General features: G+C 37.5%; 2 protein-coding genes across 4 annotated transcripts in view; one reads left to right on the top strand and one right to left on the bottom strand.

Annotated features, from left to right (window-relative positions):
* The first annotated feature begins 2,313 nt into the window (after window positions 1–2,313).
* LOC129274481 (rRNA N6-adenosine-methyltransferase METTL5-like) lies at window positions 2,314–15,162 on the top strand. Of its 3 annotated transcripts, XM_064108781.1 has the most exons (7): window positions 2,624–2,703; window positions 5,737–5,899; window positions 8,728–8,842; window positions 9,554–9,738; window positions 11,069–11,151; window positions 11,937–11,988; window positions 13,514–15,162. In XM_064108781.1, exons 2-7 carry the CDS (start codon window positions 5,800–5,802, stop codon window positions 13,660–13,662), a joined length of 684 nt encoding a protein of 227 aa, XP_063964851.1. In that variant the 5' UTR covers window positions 2,624–2,703; window positions 5,737–5,799; the 3' UTR covers window positions 13,663–15,162. The 3 variants fall into 3 exon arrangements, with proteins under 3 accessions (XP_063964853.1, XP_063964851.1, XP_063964852.1); XM_064108783.1 differs by lacking the exon at window positions 5,737–5,899 and having other exon boundaries at window positions 2,314–2,703; XM_064108782.1 differs by lacking the exon at window positions 2,624–2,703 and having other exon boundaries at window positions 5,731–5,899.
* Window positions 15,163–17,511: 2,349 nt separating this feature from the next.
* The window catches only part of LOC129274970 (GATOR2 complex protein MIOS-like), a 29,226-nt gene continuing 19,902 nt past the window's right edge, over window positions 17,512–26,835 (bottom strand). Inside the window, exons 18-23 of the mRNA XM_064108537.1 lie at window positions 26,325–26,510; window positions 25,348–25,481; window positions 23,992–24,157; window positions 22,588–22,720; window positions 22,189–22,288; window positions 17,512–21,377 (exon numbers count right to left, since the gene is read on the bottom strand). Coding sequence (XP_063964607.1) covers window positions 21,278–21,377; window positions 22,189–22,288; window positions 22,588–22,720; window positions 23,992–24,157; window positions 25,348–25,481; window positions 26,325–26,510 — 819 coding nt within the window. The 3' untranslated portion in view covers window positions 17,512–21,277. The remainder of the gene's footprint in view (window positions 21,378–22,188; window positions 22,289–22,587; window positions 22,721–23,991; window positions 24,158–25,347; window positions 25,482–26,324; window positions 26,511–26,835) is intronic.

Genomic DNA, 26,835 nt, shown 5'->3' with positions numbered 1-26,835 from the left:
AGGGAAAAACATGCTCAGCTATTTTTTTAACACATTCAAATTTCTGCATACACGTACACCAATTTGTTAAAATTTAGTCAGAATTAGCAATAACAGGTGCATGACATGTGCATATTAAACAAAGACCTTCAATACTAACTAGCTAGAGACCTTCAGACCTTCAAAAGGATCTACATGTAAAGCATATCATGTATAATTGCACGCAAGAGGTCATTATTATACCATTCCAACAATGTAAACATTTTTTTATGAAAAAAGTTAACAGAGTGGTGGTGGTATGGATCTAGACCTGATTCATGTTAGTGTTACCAATACCAACTATGGTCTATGTTCACGGTAATTCGAGTAGTCTGTAGATTGAACTAAATTCCTAATGTGTTCAGGCTTAATCTGGCATAATGACTTAATATGAACCACCCAATTACTCCTGGTCTTTTCAACGTACACACATTCCACACCATCATCAGTTGCAGTTTAAACAAACCGCCAGCTTAATTACAATAGTACAGGTGCACATAGCGGTACTACACGATTCCCTACCAAACACCACCAATGTCATCCGCTGAGTTTCGGCGGCAGAGCAACGACGGTTAACAACAATTTACAAATCAATTCTTTGCATCTCATAAACTCCGCTCAACGAAACTGTCCCTTCACGCAGCCTACTAATCTAACAGATTCATTTCAATTAACTTTATTTATTGACAATAAACGATTAATAACTTACAAATGAATAACTGCAAACATTATTTTCCACCCGGCAGCCAGACGCCATTCCCGAATCTCCGTACCATAGCAGTTTAGATTTGGATTAGGAAACTGCTCGACCGTATCGTTGTACTGTGCGTTATGATATGGCATCGACAATAATACAGTTTATCGGTTGACTACCACTTGTGCACCCGTTCTTTGAGTCACCGCTATGTTATGTCCACTGTTTCCGTATATACCAAGTACCAATGCAAAATGGTATCGGTCTGGGAAAGGGGTGTGGCCCATTACCGCAAGTGTCCTAGCTCCTGAAACTTTTTTTTTTCGGGATGAGGTGAAAACATAAAGATATAAAGGCGTTATTTTATAACTCTGGATGAAAACAACCTATTAAGGTTGTAACAATTGTTGATTTCCTCATTTCGCTTCAATACTTGTTTTATGTAAAATATGAGGCCGTTTCGATGATTTTAATCTTATCCAAATCAGATCCCGTCCATAATTTTGATTTGATAGTCAACATAAAAAAAAAAATAGATTCGCGACACCTTCACATCAGGGCCCCATGGAAGACCACTACTTATTGGTGAATCGGGCCACCCTGTCAAAATATCAGAAATAAATAAATAAAAAAACATTAAAAAAAACATCGGTGATTGTACACTGATGTGGTCAATTGTGAGAAAGTTCAAGTAAATAATGTACTCTTTTTTATTTCAAGTCACCTGTATATTAAAGGGGAATCCAGCCTTGGCCATAAAATGTTGTGTTAGGGAGGAGAAAAATAAAAATAAAACAGAATGGTAAAACTTTGAAAGAAACCGGACAATTAACTGGATATTATAACAAGGGGCAAGGACCAGGGGCACGGACAACTTTCCCATTGGCCATGTACTTAATTATCAGGGATTTGTGGTTTTCTCCTAAGTACCCATTCCCCTGGGGCAGTAATCTAAATACAACCCAGGTAGTGTATTTTTTTATGTCCTCATGAAAGAAAAATATAATTTGAAATAAAACTTTTGGGAAACAAATGATATTTTAGCCATTATATGTATTGGAGTACATGGAAGAGTAGTCCTTGCCTTACTATGAGCCTGTTCAGACCGGCAGAGATAGCGCGATCTAGCGCGCGCTAGATCGCGCTATCTCTGCGGTGTGGAAGGTACAACGTCGTTTCGGTCCGCCCAACAGCGAGCCACGGCGAGCCAAAACGGCGTGCCACTGGAGCACCTCTTGGGGGTGGTCCACGAGAGATAGCGCGGTCTAGCGCGCGCTAGATCGCGCTATCTCTGCCGGTGTGAACCCGAGCTACGATAGCACGCCGGAAATACAAGAGTCTAGAATCTAGATTAATCAAATTAGAAATACATGCACAATGTATACAACGCCATGAAATAAACGTAGGCCGGCTAGCATAATAGGCACAGCGATATCGAGCTCTCAACTAACTAGTATGGGTTCGTAATAGCGCGCGAAATCTTTGACCGCTCTGACCTCATGACGTCACGCGTCATGGCAACAGGACCTCTCAAAAAAGGGGGTGCTACGATAGACCGCGCTATCTCACTGCGGTGTGAATCCGGCGAATGCCAATGGGCGGACCGTGGATCGCGCTACGATAGCGCGATCCACGGTCCGCCCACGGTCCCCCCTTGCGGTGTGAACAGCCTCTATGACATCCCATATGCGGCCATTTTGAAGTCTCCATGGGTATATAGTGATTACCAATATTTACAACTTAAAAAAAAAATCATAACTTTCTTTTTGTTTGTCCAATATTGTTCAAACTTTCACCTATCAACTTGTCTGAGTTTTCTTTTTCTTATAAAGACAAGTTTTTATTTGAGTTGGATTCCCCTTTAAATTTCAAAAGGACTCCCTCTCGTCAGAGACTGGGGGCTAAAATCTCATAGGAGCCATGAGTTCGTTACCCACAACATAAAAGGTTTTTGACACCATAGGTAGTTAGCATCCCTCGATCACTGCTAGGTAAGTAGTAGTCTCAAATTGTGGTATCACTTTTTTCTGCAGTCGAATTCAAAGGACGATGCAAATATAGCAACAACGAAAAAAATGGGGGGGAAATCAGCAACTTTTTAATGGTCAAGTCCACCCCAGAAAAAATGTTGATTTGAATAAATAGAGACAAATCAAACAAGCATAATGCTGAAAATTTCATTAAAATCGGATGTAAAATAAGAAAGTTATTACATTTCAAACTTTCGCTTATTTTTGATATTATGCACAACTCAGTGACATGGAAGTGAGACATTCGATGATGTCCCCACTCACTTTTTGTTTTGTTTTCTATTGTTTGAATTATACAATATTTATTTTTATTTTTTTACAATAAGGACCAACCTGACTGAACCTTGTATTGTTGTATTATTATACAGTGCTAATCCCACGTGTTCATGGAGGAATTAATCATTGTTTCGCCTGACAATGAGGAGAAAATTAGAATATTTTATATTTCATATAATAAAATACAAACGGAATAGTGACTGGATGACGTCATCTGTCTCCTCATTTGCATACCGATCAGGATGTGCATATAACTGTTTTGTGAAATTAATATAAGCTTGAAAATGTCATACCTCTCTTATTTTACATCCGATTTTGATGAAATTTTCAGTATTATGCTTGTAGGATTTTTCACTTTTTATTAAAATCAACTTTTTGTTGGGGTGGACTTGTCCTTTAAAAGGGAAGGTTAAAAGTAAGTTGCAATATCTCGGCTTGTATGTAGACATAACTACGTCATTGATGTATAAAAATGTTGCTGGGTGATAGCTCTATAACGATACAACAACATTTAAAAGTGAAATTTAGATATAACACCTTCAGAATAGGAATACACTTATGGTCATGTTCCATTTCCGTCTCTAGTAGATATGAAAAAAAATAGAGACGATAAAATGATTTTGTATTTTTATGTGGCGCTCTATATAAAACTAAAGAGGGATTAAAGTTTGGGCTATATTCATAACAAAATTAAGGTTTTGACAATATTTTTTAACATTTCAGATATTTTTCAACTACCCTATGGGCTACTATTCATAATCTTGTAGCAGGCGCGTAGCCAGTGGGGCGGTGCCCCCCCCCCCCCAAAAAAAAAAGACCCCAAAAAGAAAAAAAAGAAGGAAAACAAGAGAGGAGAAAAGGAAAAGCGAAGGGAGGAAAGGGAAGAAAGATAGCTTTGTGGGGTTTTCTTTTTATTCTTTATTTTTTTTCTTTACTCTTGCTCTAAATTTACATGAACTTTGCTTCCGCGCATGAGATTATTGCAGTTCTCCTTTGTTTCCCTCACCCTCTCTCTACTATGTTTTTCCACCTCAGTTATGTGTTTCTTGTCAGTTAAAGTTCAAATGTATATACATGTATTAGGGCATGGAATTAGAGCAAGGTTAGGCCGAAGTATATAAAGTTATCTTTTTTTTTTCAAATTGATCGCGCAACTTCTGGTCGGGTCGACTACGGGCGGGTAAAAATTTTATATCAATTTCTGCCGTCACCTCATTATAGGCAACTTCTCCTGCTTTTCAGCTCATTATTAATTAAACATCCATAATTTGGGGGCAAACAGGTTCCTAATTTAAAAGGAGGAAGGTACAAAATTCGTGTCGTATTAAATAAATAAAAAAGTACAATATTTTTTTCTTATCAAATTCTATTAAACTTCATGTCATTTCCCTGCACATTCATTTCCTGTCCTGTTTTTTGCCCTCAGTTTGAAATTTTGAATGACACTTAAATTTCTTTATCATTCAAAATGAAGCGCTTCAGGATAAGTCAAAGAATCATACTTTTTTAAATATAATTTCAATAAATCGAAGTTTCAACTTTTTTGCGCACTCTTTTCCTTGTAATGAAGTTCAATAATCTTAGAAATCAATTGAATTAGAGCCGATGGGGTATTAGAGGTATCTGCATATGATGAAACGTCTGCCCTTTGATATTTCAGAGTTTCATTGCTCTGCGCGGGGAGGAATATCTTCCTCCCGGCATATACCCTATATACTTCTCCTCTGTTTTGCGAGTTAAAGATATGCACTGTCGCTAAATTGTTTGCAATCAAATCTTATCTTTCCAAGGGAAGCATTCAATGTAACTTAAAGAATACCCTTATGTCGTTATTTTAATTTCTTCCATTTTATCCCTTTTTTGTGCGTTCACAATCACTTTTGAAAACAAGGTTCAAAATCACAATATAGTCAACTGAATTGGAGCTGATATAGTTAGACAGCTCCTTTTCATTTTATTTTACGAAACACCGAAAGGGGGAAACTCCCCCTCCCTGCACCCACCCCCTAGGATCTAGGGACCGCTAGGGAGCGCTTTGCGTGCATTTACCACCCCCTCCAAAATGAAATCCTGGCTAAGGGGTTGTCTTGTAATGTAGTTAGTTTAGGATCCAACGCTGCATGAATCAATTAGAATGTTTAGTTAACTGGCGATCAAACCAAGTGGGATAGGGAGTAAAAAAAAAATGGAGAGGGACATGGCGTATGGGGAAAAACCGTCTAAAGAGCTGTGAGCGACCGAAGCGAGCGAGCAAAAATGACGTTTTTAATACAATTTTTTAAACAGATTTTGACATGATTTTCAGAAGCAGTATGATATTTCATGGCCCTGGACAGCGGAGGTGCCGAAGCATCCCCAAAAACTTCATCGGAGGTGCTGCGTGTATTATAACTCCATAGCTAGGCACCACCCCCAGGTATTGTGGAAGATGCGTAAAATATAAAAAATTTAACCAAAATGACCTTCATTTTGTAGTGAAACCCTTTTTTTCAAATTTCTGGACCAATTTGACCATGTTGACCTCCATCATTTTGTAGTGAAAACCTTATTTATTATTATTATTTTTTGCTTTTCAAATTTACATCAGCATCCCCAGTCAAAAAATCTTTCTCAGGGCCCTGTTAGATTTTTGTAATTAGCCTTTCATAGGCCTACTAAATTACGCTTGGCATAATTCTGATATGTTTTTCTTTCTTCGATTGGATGTCTCGGCAACAGCATTGGTTTTTGATCGTCGGTCGCAAGCCCAACTTCGTCTTCGACAGAAACTGAGGCTAAATCATGAAATTAAAGGAATTCGAAAGTTATCTCCAGCAAGTTGATATATTCGAAGAACCTAAGATTCTTCTAGAACAATATCCAACAAGCCCACATATTGCTGGTACAGTATAAATCTGTTTCTTGTTTGAATCTATATTCGATAAACTATTTTCGTACACTCATGTGCTGCATCTGGGGATTTAGCTCTTGTGGTATTTGAAGGACCAAATCACAGAATTGTGATATCTCAATTGGTATTGTGTGCGTAAAGATTGCACGCGATGGTATTGCAATAGTGTTCTCTGTATTGTGCATGGTGGTCATGATTAACGTTTACTTATTCTGACTCTGAGACAGCTCGACAGTTTAGGTTTACAAGCGCGAATTAATGATGTAGATTCTATATTAATTATTATAATTGCTTGTATTTGTAAGTTATAGCTCCACTAATTTCAAGGCAATAATGAATAAAACTCGGTCATCATTCAGACAGTCACAGTGTGATCCGTCGCATCATCCTGATTGATGAACATGATAATTCATTGATTGGTATCTGAAGTTCAACCAGATTTTTTTTTTTTTTTTTTTTTTTTTTTTTGGGGGGGGGGGGGGGTTGATGGCATTCATCATTTTCAGTTAGAAAAGACTAAATTAAATAGACTAATATGTCAATGTGACGTCTTAGTTTCATCTTGTTAAATAACAATTTTGCAACTTTGAAATTAAATAATAGGCTAAATCAACATTCTTTGACTTTGAAATTAATATTGATATTATTAATAAAGCGATGACATTTTGTACCAATTACAAGACTTACTTTGGAAAGAGTTCAATATGTACCCCCCACCAAAATAAAAGATTGTTGAGACTTTCGGTCCGTTCACTTCAGATTTTTTTACTGTTGCTTACCTTAGTTGGGACTCAAACTCCCCTTGTATCGGCAGTCTAGACCTCTTCCTGCCATGCTAGCGAGAAGCGGTGATAACGAAAGGGGTCTTTTAGCGATTATCAGCTGATAGTTCGACTAGTCTAGACTCACATACTGACTAAGTCTAAGTAAATTCACTCATTCAATGAACAAGGTTATGATATAACCTTGTCCTCAGTTACATCTCCATGTGTTGCAAAATAAGGGTAGCAATGTTTGGCTTATTTTCTCTTTTTGTGGGACAAATGCTTGATTTTTTTACACTGTCAGTTTTCATTACAGCTGTTCATCATATAACTTGACTCTTAAGTAAATTTGATTCTTTAAATTATTTTTTCTTAATTAAAAATAGAGATTGAAAAATGAAAATTTTCTTACCATATTACTTTCCACCAATATAGGGCGTACACAAAAAGATGCCTCAAATTTAAGTTTTTGAGCGCTCTGGTGAATACAAAAATTATTCCCTGGTTACTAATGAAAAATAAATTGCAAATGTATGGAAATTAGTAATTTTTGTCACAAAAGTGATATTTTAATGATTTTTTAAAGTGTGTGATGTGTACAGCATTGGCATACCATAGTCCTACCTGTAGATTCCCCACAGGCAGGATGGTTGCAGTGAACAAGTGAGTAAATTGATGTCTATGGACAATTACACACACTAGATTCTGCTCGAAATTTAACAGAATAAAGCCATATTTTGGTATGTATTTTCCACCCTCCCGGCCCCATCATATATGTTCTATATTAGGGCTAGATACATTAGTTTGAAAATGTTTTTATTTTTTTATTTAGTGGGGGAGGGGGGGGGGGGGGGTTGCATATGGAACTCTTGCCCTTTTTTCCATTTCATATTTTTACTTATTTAGTTGAATATCAATGACCAGAATCACCAGATGACAATGTAAGATGTCTGTAATTTAAGGCATCTGTTCACTGTCAGAGGAAAATGATGAATACAGATTGCATCCATTTATCTATATTTGTAAAATTTAAAGCTTTTCCCCCTTATTACATGTACCTCATAAAATAAGCTTCCTGGCTACTGGCTCATTTCAAATTAAAATGAATTTATTGAAAATTTGGAAGTATGCATGCATGGTTGCATTGAGTTTTCACTGTCTCCTTGCAATCAGATAATCTTGGGTTTGAATCTGAGCTAACACTGTGAGCCAGTGCTAGCACAGCAGCAAGATATTCATCCACATTTTGCTGCACTCCAACCAGTTCGTCATAAAGCTGTGAGCTCTTATCTGATGTAGACAACTGAAATAAGTCTGCTTGGAGGAGTTTTAATTTTTTAAAACTTTGTGGGTTTTTCCTCAGGACTGTACAAGAGGAGGTGTAGCAAAGGAAGACCTAGTCCAGCTGAACAACTAACGAAACAGAGACTGAAGCTTTCAGTCTTAATGGGGTAATAATGGGAGCATTTTGAACACATAAGAAGGTGGATATGTGACTGCAAGTGATGTATCAGCAAAAAAAAAAAGAAAACAAATATCAAAGTGTGGAATTCAGGGCCCCGTCTTACAAACAGTTGCGATTGATCAGATCAACCACAACTATGGAAAGCCAGCAACGCCAACATAAAAAACCTGTTCGTTCAAAATGTTTTCAAGCTACATTCATAGTTGTCTTGACAATTCACTGTGCTCCTCGTTGTTTACAAAGGACATTGTGCAAATTTCCTGGTTGAAAAATTATGACATTCATGGATTTTCATATAATTGAGGTTGATTGCATCAATTGCAAATGGGCAATTCCATAAAATAATCAACCTTTTTGTACATCCGACCCCCATTTTTCTCAAGTCTTACTTAAATTTATAAACTGACCAAGGTATGGTATTTTGAAAACATGACAGACTGCCAATTGAACAAGAAATCAGAGACAGATCCCACATATAGGGGGTCGGACATACATATTTTATGGAATTGCCCACCTCTTTGTAAGACGGGACCCTGCGTGTATGAATTCTGTCCAATACAGTTGTATCTTTCTTTGGTTCATCTTTACAGCTCGGATGCTTCATACCATTGATGCGAGCTATGGAGACATCAACGGTCGCCTGATAGCTGATCTAGGATGTGGCTGTGGGATGTTGAGTATCGGAGCGGCAATGCTGGAAGCAGGGTAAGCACTGCACTTACCCTTCCTACCAGGCGCAGATCCAGGGGGGGGGGGGCACAAGCGGCATGTGCCCCCCTTTTGAGAAGAAAAACCGAGGTGTGCCCCCCCTTTTGAAATATTGGAAGACATTTTTTTTTTGCTTGTCAATTTTTTGCAGATACAAAATATCCTTTGTTTTGTTTTTTGGGGCTTGTAAAAATTTTCCTCCAGAAAATTTGCCCCCCCCTTTTGAAAAATCCTGGATCCGCCCCTGCTTCTTACCAATATACATGTATTTTGAAGTATTTAGATTGAACTGGGGGGTGTTTCACAAAGATTTAAGTATGACTTAGAGTCGCACTTAAATGCCTCATTGCGTGCAGTATAAAAGGCATATTGATTAATAAGATTGCGCGTTGCATATCTTGTACGCGTAGGTATTTAAGTGCGCCCTAAGTCATACTTAAATCTTTGTGATACACCCCCTGGTTTATAGTTATGCAGGTAGTATTTGTTTTACCTTTAAATGTAAACTAGTTATTAGCACTTTAGTATCTTGATTGATTTATCAAATAATGAATTAATGATCTTTACAAGGATTAGCATCTTATCATTTAGACCTAAGGACGTTGCCACGAAGTAGATACTGTCCAGTGACCTAACCAAGATGGAAGCAGGTTCGTGGAGTAAGAAGTTTGATACCATTAAGTCCACTATAATTATCCCCTTTTCCAGTCTGTGCATAGGGTTTGACATTGATGACGATGCCCTGGAGATCTGCCAGAGGAACTGTGAAGAGTTTGAGCTTGTCGGGGTAGATACTGTCCAGTGCGACCTTACCAAGATGGAAGCGGGTTCTTGGAGTAAGAAGTTTGATACCGTCATCATGAACCCTCCCTTTGGAACAAAACACAACAAAGGTTAGTCTGAAAACCACTTATATGTTGTAGGATTTTTTCATTTGGATAAACTCAGTATTAATGTTGTCATTGCAGTGGTCGGCGCTGAGTTGGAACCTTCCACCTCTAAAAATTTCTGATCAGCATTCCTTGCGAAATCTCATCCCCCATTATATGGAAAATTAAATGAAAATGATAATGTTCATCATGAGCCCAGAAAACTTACCAGTTTTCATTCCACAGAGTGTGAGAGTGTCGATTGATGCCTTTACAGAGGACGCTAAGCCACCGTGGGACTCGAACACGTGACCCTCTGATTACAAAGCAAGATTCAGAACCGCTTCACCACATTTAGTCTAATGTGCAGGATTCTTCAAATTAATTTTCGGTGTTAAAGCCATGAACTGTATCTCAATGTACCTGTAAAAAAATTTAAAGCAACATTTTCTTAGTTTTCTGCTGTGTATGGCAAAGGTTTATGAGACCATTGGTAAAAAGAGAAGTTTAATATACCATCTTTGATTTTATAGATAATGTACAAAGATAAAGCCTGTCTTGAATTGTAGCATTGGTTTCAGAAAATTTTGGTATCTTGTAGTTTGGAAGGAAGTACAACCTGATTTTACTTTAGTGATGTACCAGATTAACTCATCATCATTAAACATATTTCTGTATTATCTGTATCTGTCCATGACATACAATCACCTTGTGGTGTAGGCCTATCGCTTACGTTTGGTAAAGGTCAAGCAATAAACACTTCTAAATTTGAAGTGTGCCTTAGCAACCCAATTATTGATATTCAGGATCTTGTCTTACAAAGAGTTGTCATTGATCCAATCAAACTCAATTATATGGAAATACATCATTGCCATAATTTTTCCTACCGACAATAATTAAACAAAAGATGAGTAGCCAGTTACAGTTAATAATACAGTTTATTAAGCCAACTTCATCGGCTTTACCTCACAGAACAGCGCCGGCTGAACAAGGGGCGATTTAACAACAATCCGTTGCAGAGGGCGACATTACACAAACTAAACATAGTGGCGTACAGGAAACTTGCACAGTGTCCTTTGAATACAAAGAGAAGCATACTGCAATGCAAAGACAATGAAGAAAGTATGAATATACATCATATCTAGAAAATATTTTGAACAAACACACATTTTAGATGTTATTGTTGCTGGCTTTCCATAGTTGGTGTTGATCGGATCAGTCGCAATTCTTTGTAAGACGGGGCCCAATAGATACAAATTTTGCTTGAGATGATGCAACACTGGGTGAAGGATATTAAATTTGCAGTGTTTTCCAAAATTGTATTTACGCTCATGCATTTTACTGTTATCACCAGGGATTGATATGCAGTTTGTACAACTGGGTCTAGAGATGGCAATGAATTCTGTGTATTCATTACATAAATCTTCAACAAGGGAGGTAAGACAATGCAAGTTAAATATTTGTAATGTTCTTTTTTATGGTCTACCCCAAAGTTGAATCATGTTTGGAGAATCTAGAAAGACCGAAATACAGCAGCAAGGCTCGTAACAGCCTCTTGCTCAAGAGACTCAATTTGTTTCCCATTAAGAAACAAATCATTCTTAAGATAATATTCTGTCATTAAGCCGGTCTCCACACTGAACGTATCAGAACTTGTCAAATCGTAGAAACCAAGTGGTTAATCTTAGATCATCCTCATATCTTCTTGTACACAAGGAATGTCTGTAAATGAATGTTATATTGGAAGTCATGTGACACATCACATGATCCCATCATCTGCACCATTGATTTTACTGGTTGAAGTGGATTCTGTAAATCATTAGCGAACCATCATCCAATTACAATGGTGAAATAAACAAATTTTGGAAACAAATGTATTTCCTAGAAATAATAATTCTTTTTCTATTGATTGATTGGTGGTCAATTATGGTAAAATAATGAAGGTAAGATTTGCATTATATTTAGGTCTACTTCTGCAAAAATTATGTTAATTTGATTACCTTGTGGGTGTTTTATAAAGCTGTTCATAAGTTTAAGAATGAATTTAAGAACGGCTGGTGATCCTTTTTTACACGCTTAATAATCACCAATGAACATTTAATGGTGAATATCATTTACCACAACCCACAAGGAAGGATCACCTGTTGTTCTTAAAGTTGCTCTTAACTTACGAACATCTTTATGAATCGGCCCCCTGATATGTTTGTTTGGTTGTTTTGCAGCATATAGAGAAGAAGGCAGTGCAGTGGGGTGTCGATTGTGAGGTCATTGCAGGTAAATTGAAAATGCCTTTATTTTGCTCTAAATTTCTGAATAATGATAACGACTAGAAATATCGCTGAAGGAGATTAATACCCATGCCTCACCATGATGGCCATTTTATGTTTTGATTCTGAGTAATTGAACATTTTGTTATATTATGTAACTTTGAATGAAATTTTATGCTATGTTTTTTTCGCATGAAAATGATACAGTGGATTCACCTGGATGGGGTATGGGTTAGGGCGGTCCGTGGACTATAGTTATTCGGTTAACTTTGCCCAATGCCTGGCAGCTCATCCAGGTGAATCCAGTGTTTAATTTTTTTGTGTGTTACTGTATTATTGTAACAATTATTTTTTATCATTGTATTTGACTTGTTTGATATTCTGCCAAATAAAATAATAATGTCTGAAGATCACATAAAGATAGCATCTCCTTGATTTACTGTCATATATCATTACCACGTTAATACAGTACCCAGAACATTTGAAGAAAAAAAGGCTAGCATGTATGTCTTCACTCCATGATCAATATGTGTGCCAAAACTGGGGAATGAAGTGGCTATGCAAGATTTTATATTATTCTATTTTGTAATTGTATGATAATAAGGTCCCCGGCTTCATAAAACCTGTTATAATAAAAAATTTGCAATTACAGTTAAAAGCTACTTAAATCATTCAATGTGATTGGCTGATGGTAAACTTGATATAGAAATTGTGCATTTGTTATTATTACAAGTCTTTATGAAACAGGACCATGATCCTTGTTCACCCGATCAGAACAGCGCCCCCATCTTACAAAGAGTTAAGATTGATCCAATCAACCTCAACTAATATGGAAATCCATCAATGTCATAATTTTTCTTCAGAAAATTTGTACAATGTACTTTGTCAACAAAGAGAAGCACACTGAATTGACAAGAACATGATGAATGTATGAATATACGTCATACCTAGAAAGGAATTTGAATAAACTTGCATTTTAGATGTTGATGTTGCTGGCTTTCCATAGTTGTGGTTGATCGGATTAATCGCAACTCTTTGTAAGACGGGGCCCAGGTGTGGGAGGGAAGGCATGTGGGCCATGGTCATTTAAATTGGACATATTCTTTACCTCAGTTTAACTAGGTGGGTGTGTCATAAAACTGTAAGTTACAAGTGACCTTACGCACGACTGATGACCCTTTGTTGTGCTATGTGCTAATCCCTATGTAATTGACTTAACATCTAAGAACGTGTTCTAGTCATTTGTAACGTTTTTACAAACAGCTTTATGAAACTCCCACCTCGCTGGTGTGCTAAGTTCTACCAAATATTCATCTCATTATTTCTTTTTAATTGTATCATAACTCACTGTCTTATCCTTGTAACTAAAAGTGGCAAATAAAAGAAGCTAAAAAAAGTAATTGTAATTTGAATGTGTAGCATAAGCAATAAGAGTACCGAACTGCAGTAGAGTATATCTACAATTGGCTGAGCTATACAATTTTTATCATCATCATATTATTATTATACCTTTTTTCCCTTTATTTCCCCAGAGTTGCGGTTCGATCTCCCCTCTTCCTACAAGTTCCACAAACACTCTTCGGTAGACATAGAAGTGGACTTTGTACGCTTCTCCTTTCCATCTCTCATGTCCAACAAAGAACAAAAGAAGAAGAAAAAGCTGAAGGCATCTGGTACATGATGCAAAACAAAAGAACAAAATCAAATGATGATATCACGCAGCACTTTGGGCTTGCAAAGAACTTAGCTCTGATGATGATATGCTACTCTTGAAGAGCACCATGGACACATGGTATGTCATAAGCGCTTCTGAGGGACTTTCCTCTTGCTGCTTGAGCCGAGCTCTGGCAGCTGTAATACTGGGCAGGCTGCAAGAGGTTGAGAGTGGAAACTGCAGGAGAATTTCTTGCCACAGGAAATTGGTGCCATTACATGATTCAAACATCTATCCCTGTGGCTTATGAACCAGAGACGGCTCTTCCAGGGGCCCGTCGCAGAGATGCTATTATATGCAATTCTAAATATCAAACGCAGTTTGATTTTCAACCATTGAAACACACATATTAGGGACTTGCGCTTGATATTTTTTCTTTTGTTTTAATAAGTGCAACTCTTCTGCATCATGCTCCTGGCCACATGATTTGAAAGTGCAATAGCTCTGGTTTTTGTCTCACCTGCATAGCAGAGTGAGACTATAGGCGCCGCTTTTCCGACGGCGACGGCGGCGGCGGCGATGGCGGCGGCGGCGTCAACACCAAATCTTAACCTGAGGTTAAGTTTTTGAAATGACAGCATAACTTAGAAAGTATATGGACCTAGTTGATGAAACTTGGCCATAAGGTTAATCAAGTATTACTGAACATCCTGCCTGAGTTTCATGTCACATGACCAAGGTCAAAGGTCATTTAGGGTCAATGAACTTAGACCATGTTGGGGGAATCAACATCAAAATCTTAACCTAAGGTTAAGTTTTTGAAATGTCATCATAAATTAGAAAATATATGGACCTAGTTCATGAAACTTATACATAAGGTTAATCAAGTATCACTGAACATCCTGCATGAGTTTCACGACACATGACCAAGGTCAAAGGTCATTTAGGGTCAATGAACTTTGGCCGAATTGGGGGTATCTGTTGAATTACCATCATAACTTTGAAAGTTTATGGATCTGATTCATGAAACTTGGACATAAAATAGTAATCAAGTATTACTGAACATCCTGTGCAAGTTTCAGGTCACATGATCAAGGTCAAAGGTCATTTAGGGTCAATGAACTTTGGCCAAATTGGGGTATTTGTTGAATTACAGCCATAAATTTGAAAGTGTGTTGGTCTAGTTCATAAAACTTGGACATAAGAGTAATCAAGTACACTGTATCACTGAACATCCTGTGCGAGTTTCAGGTCACATGATCAAGGTCAAAGGTCATGTAAGGTCAAAGAACTTTGGCCACGTTGGGGGTATTTGTTGAATTGCCATCATATCTCTATAAGTGTATTGGTCTAATTCATAAAACGTGGAAATACGAGTAACCAAGTATCACTGAACATCTTGTGCGAGTTATAGTAGTTTTCAAAATCAGCACTGCTGCTATATTGAATCGCGTGATGCAGGTGAGACGGCCAGAGGCATTCCACTTGTTTACAATGATCTTCAAATTAAAAGGACAGAAATTCAAACATGAGTTCGATGTGGTATTTATTATTGAGATAACGTTTATGAACCAGGCCCAGAGGAAGTGAAGGAGAAAAGTGAGGTCATAGAGATGCTGAATGTGGTAGAAAGTCTGTTGGGAGTTGTAACGAGGCCTAGAGGAAGTGAAGAAGGAAAGGAAAAAAGTGAGGTCATAGAAATGTGAGTGTAGAAGAAAGTCTTGTTTTTCCTTGTTCTGTGCCCTGTAACACAAAGGTTTGCAATGAATTGCATATATATGAAAGGCTCACTCTGATTGGTCCCTGGCCACTATCTTGAACAAAACGTACATGCAACGGTGATCTTGATTGGCCATTGTCATTGAGTAATTGATTGCAAAGCTTTGTGTTAATGGAGCCAAGGGTAATAAGTCATAAAGCTGTTTGTATGTTATGCATGACTGGGTGACCCTTTAGTTTATATGTGCTAAGTCACATCAATCATTCTAAATCTAATCTGCCATTATAGACCAGTTCATAGTCACCACTTGGACAATAAGCCAGTTCGGAGTTCCATTCTGCGCATGATCAGAAGAAGGTCATTCGTACCAAAAGTGACATGGTGGTTAAATATCTAATGAGATAAGCACCAACTTTGATGTCTTGTTTATATTCTTTTGAATTTTGTGTTTCATTAGATCCACAAAAACAGTGCGTCCACTGGTGACTGGTATTTCACAGTTGGCCAAGTACATGTTACTGCATTCAATGTAAAAATGCAATAAATACTTTCATAGAGTGTTCATTAGTGTGCTATTCTAGTCACTTGGTCTATACAATTTCTGCATCCTGCTATGTAAGGCATGCTCACATGTCTTGCTTTGAAATCTGCCTATCATAATGGAGAAATGAAAGGTCACTTGACCAAAATTGCCCACAAGGTAAATACCGAACTGGTCTATATTGGTCAAATGACCGTTCATTTTACGATAGGCAATTTCAAAGCAAGATATCATGTAAGCATTCCTCACATAGCAGGATGCAGATATTGTATAGAACAAGTGACTAGATTGGCACAACAATGAACACTCTATGAAGGTATTTGTTGCATTTCTACTTTGAATGTATTAGCATGTTGTTATATCAATGTACTTGACCAACTGTGAAATACCAGTCGCCAGTGGATGCATTGTTGGTTTTGTTGATCTTATGAAAAACACAATTCAAGAGAATATAATGAATAATCAAGACATTGATGATGGTGCTTATCTCAGTCGAATATTAAACCATCATGTCACTTTTGTACAAATGACTTTCTGATCATGCGCAGAATGGAACTACGAACTGGCTCTACTGGAATTGGATCCTGGAAGATTAAAACTTAATGTCTCACAAATATCTGTATGCAGACTTGATGAGGAAGCAGTATGATGGGGCCCCATGTCCGCGCATCTAATAATTTAACTCGAGATTAAACCTAAATTTCTCTTTGTTCCAGTTCCACAGAAATTTTCAGGAGTTTGTTATATTCTTATGAGTAAAGTGTGCCAGAAATCTCAAAAAATCTGGGAGAAATGTATGATTTTTTTTGGAAAATCCTCAGCCAGTCATTTTCAAATTGAACAAAAGGATGGTGCCCTATGTCTGCGCACACATTTACTTTACACGCGATTCAGGGATTTTGATGTGAAAGGCTGCATTTTGAGGCCGTCACATGAAATGCTGGAAATTCAATATTTTTCCACCATTTTGAGTCAAGTTTTTTTAATGAATATCTCTATGTATTGCATGTGTAAAGTTTGTGGTCGTTGCATTTCTTCTTTTACTAGAATCGCGCAGATACGCAGGTGTGCAGACAAGGGGGACCACGCAGACTTGGGGGACATAACCATATACATGTGAATACGGATCTTTCAGTTGTAACCCAACTTTTAAAATAGATTCCCATTTGGTGTAAGGAAACATCAAATAATAATAATAATAATAGGCATTTATATAGCGCCATCTATCTAGAAATATTCTATTCCGAGGCACGATGTAATTAGTATTATTACCCCGGCTTTAGCTCGAGCTGCCTTTCAGCGCTCATGCATTCAAGGAATCAATCCTGCCGGGTACCCATTCACCTCACCTGGGTTGAGTGCAGCACAATGTGGATAGATTTCTTGCTGAAGGAAATTACGCCATGGCTGGGATTCGAACCCACGACCCTCCGTTTCAAAGTCAGAAGACTAATCCACTGGGCCACAACGCTCCACCTCGAATATTTGGCTTAAATGTTCACCAATTTTTTCCCCATTCAGCATCATTCCAAATAACACGCATACTGTATTAATTACTCATTTCACCACATCTTATGAAAAAGATGAACAGGAATACACAAGCTATAATACACCCTTTCATTACATGGAAAAAAAAATCTCTTTAATATTTTCCAATACCGATCAACCTGAAGATATAATTTGCCACGTTCATGGAATAAAATGCATGTATTGCTTGCATTGATTCTGAAGGAAACTCCCAGAAAAAAAAATATGTTTCACTTCATTTCATAGTTATTTACATTCATAAAGACTTCAAACTAAAGGTTCAGATAAGTATCTCTATTAACATGATATAGTCAAATATTAAATTTCAGTACACATTACAGCAACTCGGGTTCCAAAACTCTTGCTCCATTGACCTTTTCTGCCGTGGAGAATCTTTACATGAGCCAAACACAGACCTAATTCCAAATATGACTCTAACCTATATTCTTGCCATCATATTCTGAAGCAGAAGCTACTTCACAATTCTAACCCCCTAACGATAAAAAGAGAAATTCTGACATATTTGTATATTTTGGTATGTGATGCCACTATGAACTGTTCCATTATCATTCAGTACAGGCAGCACCTAGTCTGCAGGCACAGACCCTGATTGAAACTTGGATCAACAAGTGGGTCTTCACACAAAGACTAGCAAATACAAATTTTGCTAGTCTGCAGGCACAGGACCTGATTGAAACTTTGATCAACAAGTGGGTCTTCACATAAAGACTAGCACATATAGAACTTGCTAGTCTGCAGGCACAGGACCTGATTGAAACTTTGATCAACAAGTGGGTCTTCACATAAAGACTAGCACATATAGAACTTGCTAGTCTGCAGGCACAGACCCTAATTGAAACTTTGATCTACGAGTGGGTCTTCACATAAAGACTAGCACATATAGAACTTGCAAGTCTGCAGGCACAGACCCTGATTGAAACTTTGATCTACGAGTGGGTCTTCACTCAAAGACTAGCACATATGAATCTTGCTTTTTCATTCAGCACACAAGTCATTAAAGGCTTTGCATTCAGACCCCTTAACTAGAGCGAAGGGTCTGCACAGCAGACTAGGCAGCACCATACACAGGGCAAGCAAGAATCGACAACTGGGGTAAAGACATATCTGCAAAGCACTTAGAGACGTCATTGAGATGTGATAAGCTCTACATAAAGCACAATACTATTATTGTTACCACTATCAATATCAAAGCCTATCTTTGGAAATTGTTACAGAATGAACATACGTTGACATGAGAGTAATACCTCAGTCACATTTGCTCTACGACGGTTGTACGGCGAGTCGAAAACAGCCGTTTTAATATTTTTTGTACCAGCGAAATAAAGGTAGTTTTTGGCTCTCTTTTATTAGATAAGCAGTTTTCAGCAGCTTCTTTTTGCCATTAAAAATTAATATAACGGCTGTTTCCAACTCGCTGTATGGCCGCCGCAGAGCAAATGTGACTGAGGTTTTAGACATGTGGAAGCACTTACATACAGTAGTACTAAAAACACTGTTTTTATGACATGTTGATGACATTTATGACATGTTGACCCATATCACTTTGGTTGATAAAATCAGGGAGTATACATCTAGATCACTGACGTGTTAGGTCACATGGATAATGGTGCTTGCACATCAAATACAGTCCAATGACCTAAACCATTTGAAATCACACGAAGAACTATTACATAATACTTGTTCTGGCAGTTTTGCTCACCAGACTTACATGTAATTAATGCTCAATGTGAACAGTCTCTTTGGATTAATTCACACAAACAATTCTTTCCATTTTCTAATGAAGCATGCTACCGGATTGGTCTGGACCATATTAAGTGTGCAGGCGCCTTTACAACTGATCTCTAAAACTTAACTGCCTGAATTTACAAAGATGTTTTTAAAACCATCAGTTGAACCCATGGTTTATGCAGATTTCCTGTATAAATTTCGCGTACTTACCGCGTATATTAAAAATGTCCGATGATGATGCACGCTTTTGTCACAGTGCGCCAGATTGACGCCTGTTGTCGTGGATGTCTACGCTATTTCATTCATGAGTCCACTGTTTTTAATCAATGAGTCCACTCTCCAAACAGTGGACTCATTAATAAAATAGCGTACTTAACCATGGCAACAGGCATCAATTTGGCACACTGCCAAAAGCGCGCATCAGCATTGGGCATCTATAAATATATGTGGTAAATAAGCATAATTTATACAGGAAATCTGCATAAACCATGGGTCCAACCGATAGTTTATAAACCATCTTTTTGAATTTGGGCCAAAGTGATACAAGATACACGACAATTTATAAGCACAGAAGACTGTTCACAGGATATCGCAACTTTGGCAATGGTATCAAAATACCACGGAAACAAGGTTCAGCAGGCAATCAAAATCAAGGATTTACTATGATAGTCACCATAATGACCAGATAACCACAATTGGACATCTCTATGAAATGGGCTCAATACCCTAATATGACACTGATCTTCACTGATAAATTTATATAGTACTATTTTAAGTCTTTAACTCAGTCAGAGAAATGGCCTGCATGGAAAACAGAAGGGCATCACCATGTATCCCCTCCAAGCAAATATACGATTAATTGTACACTGTAGTCAATGCAATCAATCATAGGAAAAAGTTCTATGATAATTGCTAAGGTTTGTGTTACATGCCCCGAGATCTGACAACTATTCATGGTTTTGATTGGCTGAGATGCCAATGACTGACTCTAACCACAGAAAATGTCAGATGAAAAACCTGTCCATGATAACAAATTTCATGAAATGCACCCGTCTCCCTTCAGAATACATAGGTAGTTTGCTTTCCTCGTTATTTTTTCCCTCAAGATTTGAGTTGAATTCCAGCAGAATAGGAATAAGACAAAAAAATGAAGATGTATAGAGGTATTTTTCAACCATTTCTTTTGTTGCAGCCTGTTGAAGAAAACTTCTGTTAGGCAATTTCTTCTTCCTCAGAATGAAAGCCTTGATCTGATGTGATTGAGAGAAGGCCTATTTTGCCAAAAGAAGTTGCAGTTTGTTACCTAGGCATTGGCAGCAACAACAATGTCTTGAAATATGTAGCTAAAGAATGAGCGAAGTAAACTCTGAACATTAAACAACACAGAGCAATATATCACATAATTAACAGCGTTGTGTGAGGTGTACAACTTGAATGATATCATATTAGTATGTCACATGATCAATAGATGCGTTGGAGGGAGGTGGTTCATGTCAGATAATGAAGTCATGTGATGTGTCATATGACCAGATGTCTTGATGGAAGGTGGCTCAAGTCAGATGATGAAATCATATGATGTATCACACGACCAGCTGATGTTTTGATGGAAGGCAACATGGGTCAGGTGATTAAATCATGTGATATGTCACATGACCACCTGATGTCTTGAGAGGTACCTCAAGGAAGATGATGAAGTCATGTGATGTGTCATATGACCTGCTTATGTCTTGGTGGGAGGTGGCTCAAGGAAGATGATGAAGTCATGTGATGTGTCACATGACCAACACCTCTGTCAATGGTAAAATAGCTGCTACTGTGTCACATGACCCACTGATGTCTTGGTGGGAGATGGCTACAGTAAGATGATGATATCATGTGATGTGTCACATGACTGACAGATCTGTTGATGGTGAAACTGCTGCTACCGAGTCACATGACCAGCTGATGTCTTGGTAGGAGGTGGCTCAAGGAAGACAATGAAACAATGTGTTGTGTCACATGACCGAAAGTTCTCTTGATGGTGATACCGCTCCTACTGGGTCAAATGACCACCTGATGTCTTAATGGGAGATGGCTCATGTAAGATGATGAAGTCATGTGATGTGTCACATGACCGAGAGTTCTGTTGATGGTGAAACAGATGCTACTGAGTCTAGAATCATGCATCGGCACACACATGACGTTACTGGACATTCGCTGTGGGTCCTGAATAAAAGAACAGACTACAGATTTATATTGGTAAGAGTGATTATTCATATAAACAAATAAATCTTTTCTCTAACTTAAAAATGATAAAGGCATAAAAATTGATTACTGTAAGTGACACAACATTTAAAAGCAGAGTTTGCCAGTTGTAATCAAGTTCCTAAAGACTATCTAAACAAGTCTTGATTATTTCACTGCCTAAATACAAGAATTTTATCAGTCATATTTTGGTGTATACAACTAAAATTGTAAGGAAAATTTGAACTTTCATTCTCAAGACATAAAGAAAACTCGAAGAATTACCTTGTTACTAACTGCAGTCTTCCTCAGCAATGTGACCTGATTTGACCTTGGTAACGTAGTGATCGATTAGGACCAGATTCCTTGAACATCGACGCCCTAGTTCCACTTGTTATGAAGTATTGCAGCACATTCACATCCAATCACCTAGACATCACGTGGATATCGACAAGGTAAAAGTGCTGGACAGGGAGCCGCGGCACTTTGAGAGATGTGTGAAAGAAGCGATCTACATCCAGGCATTCAAACCTTATCTCAGCAGGGACAGAGGGCGATACAAGCTTCCGAGTGTCTACGACCCGATTATCGATCACTACGTCACTAAGGTCAAATTGGGTCATATCGCTGAGGAATGCGGCATGAGTAGCTGGAAATTTCAAGGAAATTCTTCAAGTTTTGTTTGTGTGTTGAGAACAAAAGTTCAACTTTTCCTTATTTTCAACCAACAAAAATGAACTTTCATGATAATAACAATTATACATTTATAGTAGTTTAAATGAAGAGAACTAACCTGAACCACTCTGTTAGATGATCGGCATGACCTCCGTGTCGACAGCTCTGACACCATGAAAACCACTCTCCAAAGTCTGTCTGCTTCGTCATGGAATTCACTGATGATAAGATTACAAACAAGTGATAACTTCAGATGGGTGACAGTTTTCAAAAAACAATTTCAAAAGCCAATCACAGGTAATCATTTAGTATCCAATCTTTCTCAGTTCTATTATACAGTATTTTGTTTTGTTCTGTTAATTCATGTGATTTTACTCCGATGAGTGCATGTCAAAAAGCTTCAGTATGTCCGTTTTTAATGCTTTTATTAAAAACAAATTTGCAGTACAAGACATTTATTCAATATCAAAAGAGTAGTAGCTGGTAGCTGTGTATTTTTCAAACTTCCATTACCTACCTGTTGGCTTGCCTGAAGATTTGTAGCTCCTCTGATGTGGGCTAAGTTTGGATTCTCCCGACCTCGTCCCCATGTGCATCAAACACAAAGCACACCTCGGCAATGCTTTCCGACACTTGTAACAAGTATTTGCCTGAAAATAAACAGTTGAATTTGGTGTTACTGTATTTCTTTCGGCATTTGGAAGAAGAATGCCAAGGACTAGTCTAATTCTGATGTAAAAACAGCAGGCAAATGCAAGTTTGTTTTTGGAGGATATATTGCTCATTTTTTATATACTCAATATTTGTACAAGATGTATTTAACAAAATCTGTGGATTTTATTTTCAATTCAATTTCATTGAAACATAATGTTTTGTTAATTTACACTATCAATTACCTGTTATTTATTTATACCAATTTTATTTCATATTAGAGCAATTCTACTATGGATTTTCTTAGGATGGAAAAAGGAACTTGAAAAATTTGCATATATCAAAACAAACAAAACTTCAGGTATTACAACAAGGAAACAATCACATATCTAATCCAAGTAAAACCATACCATCTATGGACTGTTAAAACCTTGTAGGCCTATCTTAAAAAAATAAATAAATAAAGATAGGTTGGACAAACATCTATTCTAAAGTTTTCCTTCATTTCCTTTTTCTCTTTCTATTAATTTTCCTTCTGTAAAGTGCATATTCTGTTTGATTCTTAATATCTAAGTATAGTAATATGGCTTATGTTATTGTATTGTGTTAACTTTACCGCAACAGTTCAGAATTCCTGCTATTGTAAAAATGTAATGTATTATTTAATCATTTACATTGTACTCTGTAAATAATGTAATTTGTAACTGATTGGTTTAAAGTTTGATGAATAAATACCATTATCATTATTATTAACATTTTAGGCTTCATCCTGGAGACTGCTTAATTACTTTTCCATTAATTCAGACTTATCACGGAATGAATTTGAAACCAAGGGCAATTTATCATGTCATTAAAGATAAATACCAGTTGTGGTGGCCATCTCAAAATAAGTTCGAACAGAATTCAATGAAATTACCACCAAAGTGTATCTGCCAAATGGCTCTGGAAGAAAATGCGTAATTGCTGAGATATGAACAAAATAAGCACAGAATTTGCTTGGTGTAAAGGCCAAATAAGTTTCAAATTGCAGCTAATCGTATGATTGCTATGACGTCATAACGACTAGATATTAAATTTGCTTTTATTCTAATAAGGACAGCATAGTCACATAATTGAACATAGATATTCAAACGATGATTTAGAACATTACACAGTAAGATATTCCATGTTTCAATATTCGCATCGAATTCTACTACGATTTATTCCAAAATCCGGTAGCAGAGCAATCGCAGGGTGTGCAGTGGCTTTTACTGTTGGCCGCTTTCCTTACCCTCCTCTGCTGGAAGGCCCTTGCATAACCTCCCATGTAGCCCGACTTGCCTCCCTTGGCTAGCTCACTGGGTGAGATGGGACTCTGACAGAAGTGACAACTGACATAGATCTGTTTGGATACCTTCTCTTTGGCATGAGCTTGGTACAGCAAATCAAACTTTGCCCTGCAAAAAAAAAGAAGACAAAAATAATCAATTTTTACAATTACTCTACAGCACAAATCAAAATAAACAATTAAGCCTGCTTCTCTTTGTTTACAAAGGACATCGTTCAAATTTCCTGTAGAAAAAATTATAACACTGATGGATTTCCATAGAATTACAATTGATTGAATCAATCAATCGTAACTCTTTGTAAGACGGGGCCCTGCTTATACGACAATTACTTTGTCAGAAGTCTTTAAGTGCTCTACAGTAGAGCAGCATAATTAACCTATTTCCTTCAGCTAACAGTTATTGAACCACAATGTGCTGCTCTCAACCCAGGTAAGGTACATATGTACCGGCAGGAAGTGATTCCTCAAAGAACTGTGAGCACCGGAATCGGTTGACTAGCTTAGCCGGGGTAATGTAGGAGTACCTGGGGCCCGTCTTACAGAGAGTTGCGATTGATCCGATCAATCGCAACTATGGAAAGCCAGTAAAGTATACATATAAAATGCATGTTTGTTAAAAAAAAAATTCTAGATATGAATGTATATCCATAAATTCATTGATTTCTTGACAATTTGGTGTGTTCTCCTTTGTTTACAAAGGACATTTTGCAAATTTCCTGTAGAAAAAATTATGACACTGATGGATTTCCATAGAATTACGATTGATTGAATCAATCGTAACTCTTTGTAAGATGGGGCCCTGAAGCATCTAGGTGGGTATGTGTGCTATACAAATACCCTAAATTATTTCATTATTACTTATTCCACTGCTGGTCTTACAGACTGGAAAAGAAAGCAATCCAAGCTGTGTTCACGTGCATTCTGTTGACTGTCGCGTTATTCATGTAAGACTCCACTATATGCCATTTCGTAATATACATGTACTCTCAATGTTTTCCCCGAACCAAGTTCTCATACCAATAATGGAATGTTTGTATTAGTCCACGGCGTGTTTCAGGAAGATTTGAGTATGATTTAGAGTCGTGTTTAAATGTCAGTTGCATGCAGTGTAATATACCGTATCTCCACATTGGTCAGATCATGTGCACGACTACTGTGTATCGACCAATCCAATTACGCCTCAAATAACACATGCACGTTGGTGTTTAAGCATAGCTCTTAAAAAAACCCCACAATAACTCTTTGTGAAACATGCCCCCCCCCCCCCACTGGAGCTAAGAAGAGAAGTGAAGAACTAACCTTTCATGCCAAAGTCTCCATGTATCCAGGAGTTGCCGATAGCTCTCTATCCAATGCTGTACCGATTCTTCCCTGTACAGGTCTGGTGACAGGGCCTGGACTGCTACAAGACTGGCCGTCTGGACGTCCGCAGTCTAGATGATTACAAATTATAAGGTCATAAATATGAGTAAACACACTCTCAGAGGCAACACAGAACGAGCTTTGGCAGAGAGGAGATTTGATTCATATATGGTTTAAATTTGAAGAAAACAACTATGAACTTCATGATGGACTTAGAAGTTTTGTTCAGACCTAGCAACGGTCAGTACCATTTTTTTTTAATATGAGGAATGAAAAAATGTTTACGCAGGAAATATTATTATATAGCCTGACTAAAAAAAAATGCTGTGAACCGGTTAAATTTCTTAACAGTGCAAAATTATTTTGTCCTAAGTTGGCTGGACAGACTCATGACAATAATTATAACTCATGACATTGTAATATAGCAGGGATGTAGTAAAGACCGGCCTCAAGTTCACATTTTACTGGCCTTGACCTTGGGCCGGGTCACATGCAAAATCTGTGGGAGATGGTTTTCTTCAGCATCCCTATGACTCAGAAGTACAAGCTTCGACTACACCCCTAAAATAAAGTAAGGATGCAATGTGGGTGTCTGTGCACCCTTGGTCACTTCTTTGTAACAGATGTTTAGTGTGTAACATAAGTTATCAACAAAAATGAGGCACTTCAGAGCGTCTCAACAAGATTTTAAAAAGATTAGATGACCCAGGCAGTCTTAACTGTGCAATCGTACAAGATATGTATATTTTTACAGATATTTATATGATTTTACTCTGTAATGAAATTGTAAATTGGCCCTTCCAGCTCTGCTGCTGGCCAATATTTATATGTGTGTATACCAACAAATAAATAATAAATAAATATTACAGTGAACTTGCAAGATCTTTTCAAACGCCAATTGATAATCGACTTACCCTATCGACATAAGATTGCAAGAGCTCCACACCATCTTTAGTAAGACCAGTGAGGAGGACACCGGCAAGGTTGCCATCGGTTACGACCTGTAAGGTCAGATCCTGCACAAAGGTCACCAGCTGGACATCATTCAGGAAGATACAGGCAAATGCCACACGATCTTCAATGCTGATCTCCAATTCTCTCTGTATAGAGTAAGATGACAATTTGCATTATATCTCGGAGTCTGAAAAAGATACAGTATTTTGGAGGGGAACCAGGAACATCAGGTCGAGAATTAAAACAACCAATGTTAAAAATATCACTTTTCAGTGCTGGGAGCACACCCTCCCCCCCAGCTCCAAAAAAAAAAAGGATCAACATCAACAGCAAACAAAACTAAAAGTACCTGAAACTGATTAAATATGTATATAGGTAGTGCCAAATTAGTTGCATTGAATATAAAGTTACTTATTACCAGCGTTGCATATTACAAACAACAGTGTTGCCATCTAACATTTATTTTTCAAA

The sequence above is a fragment of the Lytechinus pictus genome, chromosome 13 (genome assembly GCF_037042905.1).
Source record: "Lytechinus pictus isolate F3 Inbred chromosome 13, Lp3.0, whole genome shotgun sequence".
Classification (NCBI taxonomy): domain Eukaryota; kingdom Metazoa; phylum Echinodermata; class Echinoidea; order Temnopleuroida; family Toxopneustidae; genus Lytechinus; species Lytechinus pictus.
The sequence above is the reverse complement of the archived record's forward strand: the minus strand, read 5'-3'. Positions and strand labels throughout refer to the sequence as shown.